This window comes from Dryas octopetala, chromosome 9, assembly GCF_963921425.1.
Source record: "Dryas octopetala chromosome 9, drDryOcto1.1, whole genome shotgun sequence".
NCBI lineage: Eukaryota > Viridiplantae > Streptophyta > Magnoliopsida > Rosales > Rosaceae > Dryas > Dryas octopetala.
This window is the reverse complement of record NC_141374.1, coordinates 18369109-18384220: the sequence shown is the minus strand read 5'-3', so window position 1 is coordinate 18384220 and position 15112 is coordinate 18369109. Positions and strand designations below refer to the sequence as shown.

At 35.6% G+C, this 15112-nt stretch overlaps 3 protein-coding genes across 4 annotated transcripts; all 3 read left to right on the top strand.

Moving 5' to 3' along the window:
* The first annotated feature begins 697 nt into the window (after nucleotides 1-697).
* LOC147275215 (DNA ligase (DUF1666)) lies at nucleotides 698-3697 on the top strand. The gene is made up of 6 exons (XM_086227843.1): nucleotides 698-843; nucleotides 1000-1433; nucleotides 1549-1902; nucleotides 2041-2418; nucleotides 2608-2828; nucleotides 2924-3697. The coding sequence occupies exons 1-6, from the start codon at nucleotides 698-700 to the stop codon at nucleotides 3167-3169; spliced, it is 1779 nt and encodes a 592-aa protein (XP_086083969.1). The 3' UTR covers nucleotides 3170-3697.
* Nucleotides 3698-5074: 1377 nt separating this feature from the next.
* LOC147275214 (putative F-box/FBD/LRR-repeat protein At3g56780) lies at nucleotides 5075-5625 on the top strand. Its single transcript, XM_086228397.1, is given in 3 exon segments — nucleotides 5075-5183; nucleotides 5186-5263; nucleotides 5333-5625. Coding segments are annotated over 3 exon segments (480 nt in total).
* A 5836-nt stretch (nucleotides 5626-11461) lies between these two features.
* Nucleotides 11462-13174, top strand: LOC147275213 (uncharacterized). Of its 2 annotated transcripts, none has more exons than XM_086256110.1 (4): nucleotides 11462-11591; nucleotides 11862-12043; nucleotides 12157-12223; nucleotides 12446-13174. In XM_086256110.1, exons 2-4 carry the CDS (start codon nucleotides 11898-11900, stop codon nucleotides 12713-12715), a joined length of 483 nt encoding a protein of 160 aa, XP_086112236.1. In that variant the 5' UTR covers nucleotides 11462-11591; nucleotides 11862-11897; the 3' UTR covers nucleotides 12716-13174. The 2 variants fall into 2 exon arrangements, with proteins under 2 accessions (XP_086112236.1, XP_086112237.1); XM_086256111.1 differs by having other exon boundaries at nucleotides 11497-11591; nucleotides 11906-12043.
* The last annotated feature ends 1938 nt before the right edge of the window (nucleotides 13175-15112 follow it).

The following is a 15112-nucleotide window of genomic DNA, read 5'->3' as shown; positions in this document are numbered from 1 at the left end:
TTAGGAGGCAAAGAATACTAATACCCTTCAAGCCTCCATTAAACTACCCAAAACCCCTAACTTATGTCTCATGTCATTTTTCTCCATATACTTTCCATTTTGTGATTTCAACTTTTTTTTGTTAGGAAATAATATCTTAATACTTCTTTTAAAAAGTGGCATGCATACATGTCTACCAATGCGTGTGGCTTGGTTTTGGTCTCTTCTTTTTATTTTTGTTTTAATTGATTTATTTATTTTGGATATATAACAGGCCCCTTTCTCGTAGTATAGGATTTTATAATTCAGTTCAAGCCAAAAAAAAAAAAAAGAGAGAAAATAGAAAGGAAAAGACTTTCTATTCTAAAATACACACTATAATACAAGGTTTATGTGCTTTTAATACAAAGCTACCACATGCAAAAGAAATTTTTGTTGACCTTCTGCCCAAAACTATAATTTTCAGAAAGCAATTCAATGAAATCTATTAATACGGTAAAGTTAATGCACTAACGTAAAGATAATACACTACATTAGCATTGCAGGACATATTAGGCATTTGGTCGAAAACAAACGAACCAATTTGACCAACAAGGAAGAGATTTTGCAAAAGCAACACCAAAGCACACGCTTTAACTTTTTTTACAAGGAGTAGTACTCCCCACTTTGTTTTGTGAAGGAGTCCATAGAAACTCATTTGGGAGCAGAATTGGAGAAAATGCCATGTTCAACAGAGGAAGCACTTGTTAGGTTCTTCTACAACACCTCATGCTCTTTCAAGCTCCTCCTGCTCTTCCTCTATGTCTCCTCCATTCTGCTTTTCAAGCTCTTCTACTTTGTTGGAAGCAACCCAATTTTCCCAAGGTCTTAAGCTTGCATGCTATACTAGCTAGCTAGCCATAATTAACACAAATATCTCTCTCGTTCACTTTGTGTTTTACTTCTTTTATTATTTCAAATGCTTTGATATTTACTTAAATATTCACCATTTTTGTATGCATTAATTTTGTTGAATTGCAGTAACCACAATGGATATGAAAACTATTTGTATTCAGAAGATGAAGAAGAGGAAGAAGAGGTAGAAGAAGAAAGGCACTTTCATGTTCATGGTCATCAGTACTGCACTGAAAATGATCATCTGGTGGCCGACATCATTCGCGGTGGTGAAGCACTATATTTTTTGCCTAAAAACAACCTTCAGAAGAATCAAAGTTGTTCTGAAGAATTCACTAGCGCCCGTGAGAGTATGATTGAAGATCAAGATGAAAATTATGCCACTGAAATATTGATGTCTCCAGTGCATGACTCACCAGTACAAGGTACAGAATCTGCATATTATGATCATGGTGCAGAGGAAATCTCCGTAAATCAAAATCCTGTCCCAAATGATCGAGTCTGGCCCACCTCTCCGATACACACAAGTGACATAGAGGGCAATGACAAAAACTGTGACGGTATGTCATATTATATCAAGCATCTAAGTTTGTTACACTAGTAGCTAGTCACATGTTGTACTTCTAATACTTCCATAATCTGCAGCCTGACAATATTGCTTATGCCATTATACAGATAATTGTGATAAACAGAACAATGAACACAAAAAGGCAGAGATAGAAATATCTGGGGATGAAAATTTTCTAGTATTTGCGCCACCCCAATTGGAGGCCAAAAAGTTCCAAGTTCAAGAAACTAATAAAGATGAAGAGGAAATTTTTGGTGACACAACAACAGTTGGATCAACTTCTAAGAGCTCTTCTGAATGGAGAAGCTCAATTAATTGTAGGGACTCTGGCACTGAAGATCCATTTTCTTCGTCGTCTCGGAGAAGCTGCCCCAAGTGGGAGTCTTACACAGTCTTCCAGAAGTATGATGAAGAAATGATGTTCCTAGACAGAATTAGTGCCCAAAAGCTCCATGAAACAGGTCATGATTAATTGATTTCTCTGCCTAGCTAGCTTTATGTGTTCTTCCTTTTTCTGATGGGGTATTATTAATCAATTATTTCGTGCTTATCATTATTCTAAAAGCTGAATTTGACACTAAACACTCAAATGTTTTCAGAATCACTGAGGTCTATTCAAGTTTGTCCAAGATCAATTTCAGAGAGGATTGTTCATAAAATTTCAATGGTCACCAAAAGGTCACCACACGTACGTCACAACCCTTATCATGAACTGGAGGCTGCTTATGTTGCTCAAATCTGCTTAACATGGGAAGCACTTAATTGGAACTACAAGAATTTCGAACGGAAAAGGGCCTCGCATAAGTCTGATTTCGACCCTGGCGTTCCTGGCCAAATAGCGCAGCAATTTCAGCAATTCCAAGTTCTTCTGCAGAGATATGTAGAGAATGAGCCTTATGAGCAGGGCAGGAGACCTGAGATTTATGCTAGAATGAGGCTTTTGGCACCAAAGTTACTTCTAGTGCCAGAATATCGAGGTACTACTCATGCAGCCAATTCCACTTTAACTTTTTTTTTATACCCTTTTTCTTTAACAATTTGAATGTTCAATGCATGACAGTAAAATTAAAGTTGTAGTTCATCATGGAAAAGTGTCAAAGAAATAATGCAAAAGGTCTAGGGATCAAACAAGTTAATTAATTAGTGCATCATTTTTATGTTTTAAGCTTCTGAAGATGATGACCATCAAAAGGATGAAGGTTTTGGCTCAAGAATTTCTTCAGCTGCATTTTTAATGATAATGGAAGATGGAATCCGAACGTTCATGGATTTTCTAAAGAATGATAAGGAGAAGCCCTGCCAAAAATTAACATCCATGTTTAGAAGAAAAAGAAGAGGTTCAGTTGATCCAACTCTTCTTCATCTGATGAAAAAAGTTAATAAGAAGGTAAGTTAATATATATTCACATCACAATTGCTTATGTTATAATTATCTAATAACCTACTCCTGACTCTCCCCTTTTCCCAATATTTGATGAGCAGAAGAAGATGAAGATTAAAGATCTTCGCCGTTCTCACAAATGCTTGAGAAAAAGAAAGTTGAAGGTGGAGGAAGAGATGGAGATACTGATGGGTCTAATTGACCTAAAGTTGGTTTCCAGGGTTTTGAGAATGACCGACTTAAGTGAAGAACAATTGCATTGGTGTGAAGAGAAGATGAGCAAAGTGAGAGTTCTGGATGGAAAATATCAAAGAGATTCCTCACCACTTTTCTTCCCAGCACAATGACCCACCAGATCATGTTGCTTGATGACTAGATCATGAATGTGCATGACTGCACAAAGTGAATATCCTAGCTAGGTACCCTTCTGTAAATACTGATATATATTATATATTACTGAGGGGACCTACAAACCAAAGGAACCACATGTGAGTGACATGGATTAATTAATTTGGAGCAAGATTTGGAATCCATGAAAGCAGGGGTACTACTAAAGATAGTTGGTTATGTGATTCATGAATATTGAAAGTGAAAGATGAGGGAAGAAAGCAAGGAACATGAAGATAGAGGCAAGAGTAACTTTAGCTTTAGCTTTTTAATTAGAGTTTATCTACAAGGGATTTGATCAGCTGAATCAAAAGAAGAGAAGAGCAAGGCTGCTACACATGCAGATTGCAGTTGAATAGAAAAGGTAGCACATGATACACTCAAGGGATATTTATTGTAGGCTAGCTCATAAATATGACCCACTTAGATGGGAAATGAAAAAAAGAAATAAAGTCCAATAAATCAACTATTTAGAAGATGTATCTGGAGCTTGCATGGGATAATTTCTTGACCTTTTTAAAGTTGATGACTTTTGAGCAATCATAATGTATGGAAAGAAAGAAAATATATTAATTTTGTTCCCATTTACAGATAGCATGGGCATTTGGAACTGTCACAGAATCATCCCAAATGTCACAACATATATCATTTGCATTCCTGTACTAATTAACTGTTGGTTTGATTGCTAAATCATACTAGGGATCCCCAGCAATAGCAATATTAATCATCCATAGATACTCCAATCCAGCAAGGAATTGGTGATAATTATACCTGCATAAATGGCCTGCCAGTTGCCAGTTGCCGCATTTGAACAATAAAATTAGTAAGTCATCACTTTGCCTAATGAATACAAATCTTACATTGGGCATGACCACACCACCTTCTTAATTTTTCTGAAATGTTTGCTTTAGCCTCTACAATTTTGCTGAGGTTGAACAAGCCAAGAGCTAGGTATGTGGGTTTCCTGTAGTTTCTACTCAGTTGCTAGATTGTATATTTGTATCAAAGTTTCATGTTAGTTTAGTGAAGAGAGTTTTTTTATTATATTTTTTGAGCCACTCTCCGCCTGCTCTTGCGGTCCCGTCGTCGTCACATGCAGTTGCTCCTCAGCCACGTGCCGGCGCCGATCGTGGGACCACCTTAATCCGGAAAGCACGCCGTTATGAAAAACAAGCACCGGTGCCCGAGTCCTCCTGTGCTGGTCAAGGCTCCTTCCTCTACCCGTTCTGGAGATCCGGATTAAGGGGTTGATGGTGAGGTTTCATCTGAGGACTCCTCACCATCAACCTCATAATCCGATCACTGCCTGAACCTGAAGAAGAACAGGGGAGCCTCCAGACCGGGCAGAGGAACCTGAAGAGCCTTGACCAGCAGCAGGAGTACTGGCACCAGTGCTTGATCCTCATATGACGTGCTTTGCAGATTAAGTCGAACTGTGCCTCTTCTCTACGCATGAGCAAGGTCGACCGAGAGTATGAACGGCTGACAATATTTTTGGATTTAAACTGAAAGATATCAATTTATAGAGGGATGTTTATTTTTGTTTATATATCTGGAGCAAATATATAGTTTCTGGAACCAAATTTTTTTCTGGTAAACTAAAATTTGATGCGAATTTGTCTGTGAATATAAATGGGTCAAAGGATTTTACTTACTGCTCAAGGCAAAATTTTATACCTTTGCCATTCATTTAGAAATTCTTGAACTGAAATGTTGAGAGACAGTACATTTAGGTTTACATGCATTTTCCTTTAGGTTCTATGAGTTTTCATATTATTTTATTTTTCGTTTTTCATTGACGTGTACAACAGTGGTTTAATTAATTTGGCAGTTGTTTTGTCAAAAATGTATCAAGGTACGCACAGATGGATTTGAGGTCAAAGTGTCAGCTTGAAGATAGGATCAGTGCATTACCAGATGCAGTTCTTTGTCACATACTCTCATTCATGCCAACAATATATGCTGTAAGGACCAGCATTTGTGTACAAGATGGAAGAACATATGGGGGTCTGTTCCTTATCTAGACTTCTCCGATGAGGACATGTATGCCTCTGGTATTAAGATGTGTTTGTTTACCATATATGCATGTACTTCTCTTTCGTGACTCATTAGACATTAAAAAGTTCCGTCTTCAATTTCCCATAATCATCATATTGATGCTTGGATTCGCACTGCCATACAGCATAATGTTGTTGAACTTGATCTTTGTATTTATGGTCCCTATGAGTTTCAGTTGACTAAATGCGTTTACACGTGCAAAACATTAGTGGTTTTGAAGCTGGTGACAAAATGCATTACCTATGCTCCTCCTACATCAGGGTGTTTCCCAAGTCTCAAGTGCCTCCATGTCGAAACTTCTAGTTACGATAGTGTCTCACAAATGCAGAAGCTTTTTTCTCACTGCCCCAAACTTTGAAAACCGGCCTTCATATTGAAGGTGATGTGTTTTCAATTTACTTCGTGGAGAATGTGAGATCCTTAGTCAAAGCCAGTATTCAAGACTGCGTATTCCTTTGTAATGTTAAGGTGTGCAGAGTTTTGTAGAGATACCATCCAGTCCAGGCTAACAATCGAGTGGACAACACCACAAAGTGCTGTTGATTCAAGAGTCTGTACTCCAACGTTGGGCCTTTTATAGCTTATAAAAAAAAAAAAAAACAAACGATTTTACCATTTGTTTTCAAATCAAGCTTGGATTCACAATCACCATTCACCATAAAATTTAGATAGAACGAGTATGGTTTAATAAGTCAATTGGGCCAAAGGCCCAAAGCAAACTACAAAATTAAGTACCATTTGGTTTACATTCCAACTCACTGACTTAGGCCTCAAGATATAAACGGAATACACAAACTCAAATATGAAATTAAAACCTCCAATTATTATATCTTGTTCTTGTCTGCTGGTCCATATGCTTTAACATGCCATCCATAGTTGGTTCCTGTAATAATTACAGTTGGACGCATGTCTAGTCTACTTCCAAATTTTTCTTCTCTTTTGCGTTTGCCACAGTTTGGCTGCCCACAAGCCCAAAGATTCTCCACCAGGTTACGCTTTGATACCACATTCATATACCAACCACTCCACTCGCTATAATTTTCTTGCAGATACGCCTGAATCTGGCTATATTTATATCCCAATTGAATGATTTTGTTGGATATATGAGTTAAATGTCCAATATTTCCTACTGTTGGCTTGTTTGAATGAGCTGCCAACTAGATCACACTTGCAAAGGAGATGATGTACACCATCCATGCTTTTCAAACATGATACTATTATGTTCTCTATGTGGTGATGTGCAAGGTTGTTCAATGGGTACCTGAAAAACAAGTCTACAATTCTTTCTACTGCTCCAAGACGAATGAGTTCCTTCATAGCATATATGATCTCCACTACCAACTGTGAGTAATACTGAAATGAACTCTAATATCTTTAAACGATATTTCCCAAGAGGTGGCTGTAACTTGCCACATGTACTTAACAACTCATTGTCCTCCGAAGAAACGTCCAAAAGCTTCAGCAAATCACCCTATGAAATATCATGTCTAGCACATCTGTATCTTGCACCCGGTGCAGTGCTTCCATAAACTTTGTATAAAGATATTGACGACAAATAATTTGGGTTTTCATGAACCGCACTGCCTCCATGGTAGATGTAATTCCAGTTTGGTTTTCTAGCTTCTCGACAGTTTCTCTAAGACCCCTTTGATTTTTTCTAAGCATCTTGATATGGGATCGGGGACGACGTTTATCCTTAATGCAGTCCCACATAATCCTGCTGAATAATTTGATTCCATGATATGGACCAATAGCAGAAACTACGAGTCCACAAAAAGTAAGATCACAGTCTGTCACTGTACAAAGTGGCTTTCTGAGGGAGTTCCCAGGGAGGCGATTCAGCCATTTATAAAATTCATCATATTCGTTTGCGCTTTCAGGAGGATGAACCTTGATGACTTGGCATTCCATTTTTTCATTCAGTATTTTTATTGGCTGACGTGGAGGAACCCTTGCAGACAAGAGTTTAAGAAGATGCCTAGCCCTTATAAAGAATCTGGTGTTTTTGGTTGTTGAGACAGTCATGAAACCCTTAACCAGATTGAGTTCACATGAAATAGCATGCTCTTCTAAAGCAGATTCCACCGCCGGCCAACCTTCTTGCAAAGATGTTTCATCCTCTTCATAGTAGTGGATAGAGATAGAGGTGAGTTTAAGCGTGCCATCTTCGTTGAACGAGGTGATTTCAACAGTGCCATTTCCTCGTCTCGGATGTAAATATCATTCGATTGTTTTTGCTTGTTGGCCATGGATTTTTGTTTAAGGTACGTTTTGAATCCCTAGAAACCGACTCACTTCAGACACTGCCTTCTTGTGTGACGTCGCAATTAATATGCAACCTCACCCTCTGTAGAATTTACAACTCTTGATGATTTCCATTGATCAATAATGTACATATTTATACAAGTCATTGACTTAGCTTACAAGAAATAACATTCCCTAATGAACTAGGAAATAGAAATATACCAAGTCTTTAATTTCAAAAAGTTTTAAATGCCCGTATCCAAAATGAATCAAATTGATAAATTGAAAATGCAGGATTATAAGCAAACTCACCCTGATGACCTGCTGCATAAAAAGCATTGCAATTAGCAAACCAAATAATTCACCAGCAATACGTGCAAACCTATTGATCGATAATAGAGCATGCACCCAGAATGGCCAGAGAGAAGAGCAAAAGGGCTGTCCACACCCATTAAAATGTTCAGTTTCATCAGAAAACCAATTCCTTAATTTGTAATGTTAAGGTGTGCAGAGTGTTGAAGAGATACCATCCAGTCCAGGCTAACAATCGAGTGGACAACACCACAATTCACAAAGTGCTGTTGATGCAAGAGTCTGTACTCCAACATTGGGCCTTTTATAGCTTAATTATAAAGATATATACAGGCCTCGATGGGCTATGGGTAATGAAGCATATTAGCATATGCATATGTGAATAATATGATATGACCTATTAAAAGAGGTTGGTAGGGCATGGATGTTGGATATTCCTCTTCATCAATTCGAGTGGACCACTTGCCACAAAAATTTAATAGAACCCAACTTACCAATTGGACAGCCCAAGGCAGTGGCATGTGGAGGAATCCAAAGGAAATCGAAAGGGAAAGGGCATGGGATTGTGGTTCCCACACTTCTCTATCTCCACATTTGTCTGTCCACTTTGGATTGGAATCGTGGAGCCTACTTACCCTTTTCTGCATAGCATCTCTTTTTCTCTTTTTTTGTCAGACATCATGAACTCTGCCTTACAATTTAATTTACTCCTTTCAGATGCTTGTTTTTTTTTTGTTTTCTGAACAATTGAGATGCTTCTTTAAATCTTTGCCTTTAGTTTTAAAACGTGTTAATGTTTTTTTTTAAATGTTTAATGATTCAACCTTTTTTTTTTCTTGAATTTACGTGAAGTTATTTGATAAGGTTTATATATATATATATTTTTTAAGGTAAATCTTACACCATTTGAATTAAAATTTATATCAGATGATACCAAATCAGATATCGAATATCTAATTGATTATGGATGTTAATTATGCATAATGAGGGGTTCAAATGGTACCAAATCCGATTATGGATGTTTATATATACCATACTAGTTGTTGAATTGGGTGACACAAATCGTATGGCTGAGTTGTGTAAACAAAACTCACATTTAAATGCGTTTTCATTTATGGTCATTTTTGGAAGAAAATTCACAAATCAAATCAAATTCAATGTATAGTCATCCCAAATTAATCAAAAATTGTATTGCCCTAGATACTTATAGGTAGCTGTCATTTGAAGACATATGAACTAGCTAGTGTACTTGGAAAAGTATCCATGAATTGGGCCTTATTTTTTTTAAGGAATAAAAATGAAAGAGTTGCCTATATGTAATATACTAATATATGAGAGAAACTGTATAATAGAATATATCATCTTACTTTTCGTATTAAATGATGCGACTAGCATATGAGGTGATCGTGTAAAAATAAGGAGATATACCTTTATTACACACAAATTTTTCACATAATATCTCCTTGAGAAAGGTCTCTAACTGTTCAAGCTTGGGAAGATAATAAATTGGTATTTTCTTAATAAATATTTCGGCACAAAAAAAAAAAAAAAAACAAAGTGGCAAGTTTTAATAAAAACATTGGAGAGCAGTTTTGCTCACCTCCTTTAACTCAGGTGTATGCTCACCTCCCATCTAAAATTCTGCCATGTGTTTAAAAAATTAACCATGAATTAATATATTGTATTTAATTATTTGTGATATTATAATGATGAGAGAGAAAAATAATTTGACAACTCTTTTTTACTTTTATCCTTATCTTTTATTACTCAACTTTTTTCACTTTTTTATTACCTATTAATTTTTATTTTCTCTTTTATTTAATTATTTCTAATAATTTTTGCATATTTTGTTTTTTTGCTCTTCTACAGTACACCTCTAGTATCTAAAAAACCACATGCATTTAATAATTTTTGCTTTTTTTTTTTTTTGCTCTTTTCTAATAAGCCTCCAGTACCCAAAAAACCACATCCAATTTTTTTGGGTCAATTTCTCATGTATACACCTTTTATCTATTTTTTTAATTAATTAAAAAAAATAATCAAACAACACCTTTTTTTTTTTTTGCCTAAGAATTCTTCTTTCTTGTCTCATACATGACCTTTTCATATCAAACAAATTCTTAGGTCAATCTAAGGTGTTGCAGCATTTGAAGAAAGAATAATAGTTGCAACGACATAATTTTTTTTTTTTTAACTCATGTAACTTTTTTTTTGGATTTTCTATGTATGTAAATGAGTTGTTTTAGATTTTTGTTTAGCCAACATTTTAGATTAAACTTTGCAAATGAGTTTTTTGTTCGAATTGCAAATGTGTTGTTAGAATATTTTATTTTTTAATTAATTAAAAAAATAGATAAATGTGTATACAAGAGAAGACCCAAAAAAATGGATGTGATTTTTTGAGTACTAGAGGCGTACTGGAGAAGAGCAAAAAAACAAAAAAGTAAAAATTATTAGAAATAATTAAATAAAAGAGAAAAGAGAAATTAACAGGTGATAAAAAAAAGTTGAGTAATAAAAGATAAGGATAAAATAAGAAAAGAGTTGTCAAATTATTTTTCTTTCTCACCATTATAACATCATAAATAATTAAATACAATAGATTAACTCATGGTTAGTTTTTTAAACACGTGGCAGTATTTTAGATGGGAGATGAGCATACACCTGAGTTAAAGGAGGTGAGCAAAACTGCTCTCAAAAACATTGTTCAACATTTCAACATTAAATGACATTATTTTTAGGTGTTAAGAATTATGTGTACTATCCTTTTTGTTGTTTCTAATTTAAATAAAAATGAATTTTTCATATACTACCTATCGTTATTTTATATCTATTATCCCACCCACTTTTATTACTTAAGTTAACTCTAAAAGCTTGTTTGGGAAATCAATTTTCTTTGTATTTTTCAGGAGAAAGAGAATGTGAAATTCCTTACATATGTTTAGTAAGCTTGAGAAACTAAGAATTAGAAGCAATAAATGCTCTGTTTGGTTAATTTTTCAATTGTATCATCATTTATTATATATTTTGAAATAATAATAAAGTTAGTTTTGTAAAAAAAAAAGAAGTAATAAATGCTTTACTAAGAGGGGGAAAATCAATTTCATTGATCCAGCAAGAGTTTTATTTTCCTCTTAATAAGGGCATCAGATTTCTTTAGGACATAATTTTTTTTTTTTTTTATACGTATCAAATATGAGAATAAAATTGATTTATCATTAACATGTCTTTAAAATTTGAACCAAACCGGTTACAACTTACAAGAACCCAAAAAAAACAAAAAAAAACTCAAAACCATTTTCTGAATGCACCTACAGGCTGCAAGCCTGCAATAAGCCAAAAATGCGGCTACTAAAATATTTGAGAAAATTAGATATTTTCCTCTAGGCATTTTTCCTTGGCTGGGCTAAAAATGAAATTATTTATTTATTACAGAGGTTGAAAAGAGGTTGAAGAGCCGAAAATCAATTAATAACCAAGTCATACGCGTGAATCATGTGGATCAAATCGATCACCTTGATCTGACATCTCAATATCAGAAGAATATCAAACTCATCGAACGGTGTACAATTTGATAAACAATGTACCCGCACGCATCGGAACATAACTCGTTCTCGTTTTTTTCCTGTCTTTGTTTCTGTGAATGATAAATACTCGGCCAACCCAACCCCTTATCTCTCTCTCTCTCGATCGCTCAGACCCCCACAAAAAATCTCTGTTTCTTCTATCCCCTTTTTTCTGAGGAGCCTTTTGGGGCCAGCTCTTAAGGTTCTTTCTTTGCCCCTGTTTTTTTTAGTGTATCATAAACATCATGGTTCTTTCACTCATAGATCTGCAAAATTTTGAAACAAAAACTCACAATTTATTTATTTGCTTGCTGGGTTTGTTTGGTTTCCCAGAAATCTTCAAGCTTTCTTATGTATTTTATTGGAGAAGAGCAAAAGATCATATTTTTTAAAATTCTAGTTTGATCCAAAAATTGAGTTTTATTTTTTAGTTTTGAGTTAATTTTGATGGATATCAAATCTGGGTGTGTAGGCGTCCTTATTGGTATCTTCTGAAAAAAGAGGAAATATGAACAGGTGCGCTTATGAGCAGAACGCCATGGCAGGCTGCGAGGGGATGAAGATGGTGGACTCAGTTGTCTGCCCAAAACCACGTCGTTTAAGCCTCTTGAATCCATCCCTGAATGACTCCATCAGACCCTTTAGATACTTCAAGTATATATCTTTTTCCCACAGTTTTCTGCTCTTATTTAATTTTCTAAGTCATAAACAGAGTCAAAAAGTTTTCTATTTGGGTGTATAATTTTTTTTTTCTACTGCTATGACAGTCACAACCAATTGGAGATTGGAGATTCTCAAGCAGAGTCTGAGCTTCTGGATATTATTCTCACTAAGGTTCCCCCTCTCTCTCTCTCATTATGAAATTTTTTCTTTAATTCTTTGAGAATTTTTTCCTTTGAATTCTTAGTTTGCAATTTTTCATTTCTCCAAGATCTGTTTATCTTCCCCTCAAGATATATTTGTTTGTGAGTAAAGTTTGTAAAACAAAATTTTCCCCTTTTGTTAATAACCCAAGAATGAATTATAAATTTTTTTCCTCTGTTTTTGTTATTTTAGGGAGATAGTGGTGAGAGACCCAGTTATCGAGTGGCTTCATCCCCACCATTTTTCAGTGGATCTCCACCTAGCAGGGCATCAAATCCTGTGATCCAAGATGAGCAGTTTGGGAATAGCAAGATGGGTCCATTTGCTCCAGCACCACCCTCTCGTATAGGAGGAGGGTGTGTTAGGATGAAGTCAGGGGACAAGCCTGTTGCTGTGCGCATTGAAGGGTTTGATTGTCTTAGCAGGGACCGCAGAAACTGCAGCATCTCTGCCGTGGCTTAAGCTGACAATAATACTCTCAAAAGCAGCAAAGTTTTGTACTTTGGGATCTAAGAGGAGAGGAGGAGCCTACTAGCCTATGTTTTTTGGGGTCTTAGAGTCGAGTGAGTAATTTTTGTACATACAAGTCAGTCAATCCTGATGTTATTATTTGGTTGGTGCCGAGTTTTTTTTTTTTTTTTTTTTCTTTTTTGTGTTTGTAATCTCAAGATGTATATGTAAATTAAGGTGAAGGGGGATGTTCCATTTTGAGGAATAAAAAGGGAGGACAATAGAGAGAGGGTGTTCTCTCTCTAGATGGAGCTGGTTTTTGGTTTCTTTATAGATTGGGAGGTTTCATGGGACAAGTGCTTGTAATCTCCTAAAGACTTTGTTTGGTTCTCATAATCCTCCTTTTGTAATTGTATTTTAGAGGAATTGAGGATTTAGATCTTTTGGAATTTTATGTCAATTCATTTCTGGGTATCTGTGCAGCAGGCACGTGGTGTTTAATACTGAGTCCTAAAGCTGCAAAATAAAATTGATGGGGGTCAATGACTCTGAATGAATGAATAAACAAATAATTAAATTGATAAATTATTGAGGTGGCCTTGTGATCTCCTTTAAAGCAAAAGTGTGCTTTGATTTGATGAATTTTCCAAGTTGGTTCAAGGTGGGTGGGTGGAAATAGGACGACACTTGTGGGGTACTGGGGTTTCCGTCTTTGGAAGCATCGCATAACTTGTGGTGAATTGGTCTGCTCTGATTGGTTTGTGCTTGTTTGTTTGTTTGTTTCTAGTGTTTGGACTGGCTTTGGCTGACTTAGTACTGACGTGGAGGATTGTTATTAGGCTTTTGAATGGTCTTAAAAGTGACTTAGTCAACATGGTGCAATTCATGGTGGGTGTGTACCAGTTAGGCATGTGCAAATAGCAAGAGGGTCTTCAGCTTTAAGTTAGTGGTTGAAAGGTCTGATAGCTAAAGTTGGTTGTGAATTGTGATGAGGCTATTCGTTAGGCAAGCTGTCAGAATGACAATTGCATGTAGCAACTGCATGTGATTACGAGTACAAGCAGGCCACAGTGGGCTATATATAGGGTATAGCTCTCTCATCAAATTATCTTGTTTTGTTTGTTTTGTCCAAGTTGAGGAGGCATGGTCCGCTTGAAAACCCTATTTCTTTTTTAGTTGGGCTTGGGTTACCCTTCCTTGGTAAAGCTTCTCAAACCTGTCATTCTGGGTTGACTTTCATTTGTTGAATTTTGTTTTACTTATTACTGGGGTATATATCTTGTGTCTTTTATCCCTTTCCTCACTTTTTTTTTTTTTTTTTTTTTCAAGTTGGAGGAAGGAGGAAGTAATTTGAGTGCATTGTGAGTAATTTTACGATCCTTTCAACTAGACTACCCCAACAATTGTATTCCTCTTATCACATTATATGATAAGAGAAAAAAACATAATAGGTGGACACACTTGTTAAAGCTGTTATATTAAGTTATATGATAATTATATTTTTTTTCCTTCCACAGTCCATGCTCGAAATTTGCCCTTTTATCAGTCATTGAAGAAAATAAGGTGAAGCATGAAAAACCTGGTAAGAGGTCAGTGTTGAAGAAGGCAATCTCGTGAGGAACGATGCGTATATGATTGTTATTTCACGATATATACCAAACTTGTGGTTTGGAAACTTTTGCCTGGTATGCCTTTGGTTGGTGTATTGTATTGTCCAATAATTGCATTGGCTATAATAGCTGAACATGTATCGACCCTGTTGTATACCAAATGTTTGTTTGCACTTTAGAGAGGGAAACTAGGAATTTAGTAGGGTTGTCCTACAAAGACTACACCCTGACCCTTTCTGGATCAAAATTCAAAGCCAAACACCATGCACCAAAATTCTAACCAAAGATCAAGCAAATTGGGTTAGCTTAATTTAACCCCTCTTCACATTCTAAAACTCTGCTAATTGAGGAAACTTTGCCACTTAAATTAACAGAATCATTCTAAACACTGTATGTTTTGGAGGGGTCTGCAGCTCCATCCTATCCCATGCCATTATTGTCAGCTCTGAAAATTGTATAGAAAGACCATAACTATCAGCTTTTACCACATATCTTATCAGATACAGATTAATTGACTTTATTTCAAGATAAATAATATGGGATGTTGATCAATAAAATATGTTTTCTTGTCCTCATATCTTATCATCTAAGATTTGGACTTCAAGAATTGCCTCTACATCCATCCATCCATCCATCCATCCATACACACACATTTCAAAGACAATGATATACTTTTAATTCCCATTTCAATAGAAAACTGAACTTTATAAGCTAATTTGTTTGTTTCTGCAATTAATACAAAACTTGAGATACAAAATGTAAGTCTATCTGATTGACAATTTTAATGGTTATCAATCTA

Excerpts from the sequence above, each read along its gene's own strand:
- LOC147275215 (XM_086227843.1), top strand. The coding sequence starts at position 698 with ATGCCATGTTCAACAGAGGAAGCACTTGTTAGGTTCTTCTACAACACC. Across the intron at positions 1,434-1,548 it reads CAATGACAAAAACTGTGACG|ATAATTGTGATAAACAGAAC; the intron begins GTATGTCATATT and ends GCCATTATACAG. Across the intron at positions 1,903-2,040 it reads CCAAAAGCTCCATGAAACAG|AATCACTGAGGTCTATTCAA; the intron begins GTCATGATTAAT and ends AAATGTTTTCAG.
- LOC147275213 (XM_086256110.1), top strand. The coding sequence starts at position 11,898 with ATGAACAGGTGCGCTTATGAGCAGAACGCCATGGCAGGCTGCGAGGGG. Across the intron at positions 12,044-12,156 it reads AGACCCTTTAGATACTTCAA|TCACAACCAATTGGAGATTG; the intron begins GTATATATCTTT and ends CTGCTATGACAG. Across the intron at positions 12,224-12,445 it reads TGGATATTATTCTCACTAAG|GGAGATAGTGGTGAGAGACC; the intron begins GTTCCCCCTCTC and ends TTGTTATTTTAG.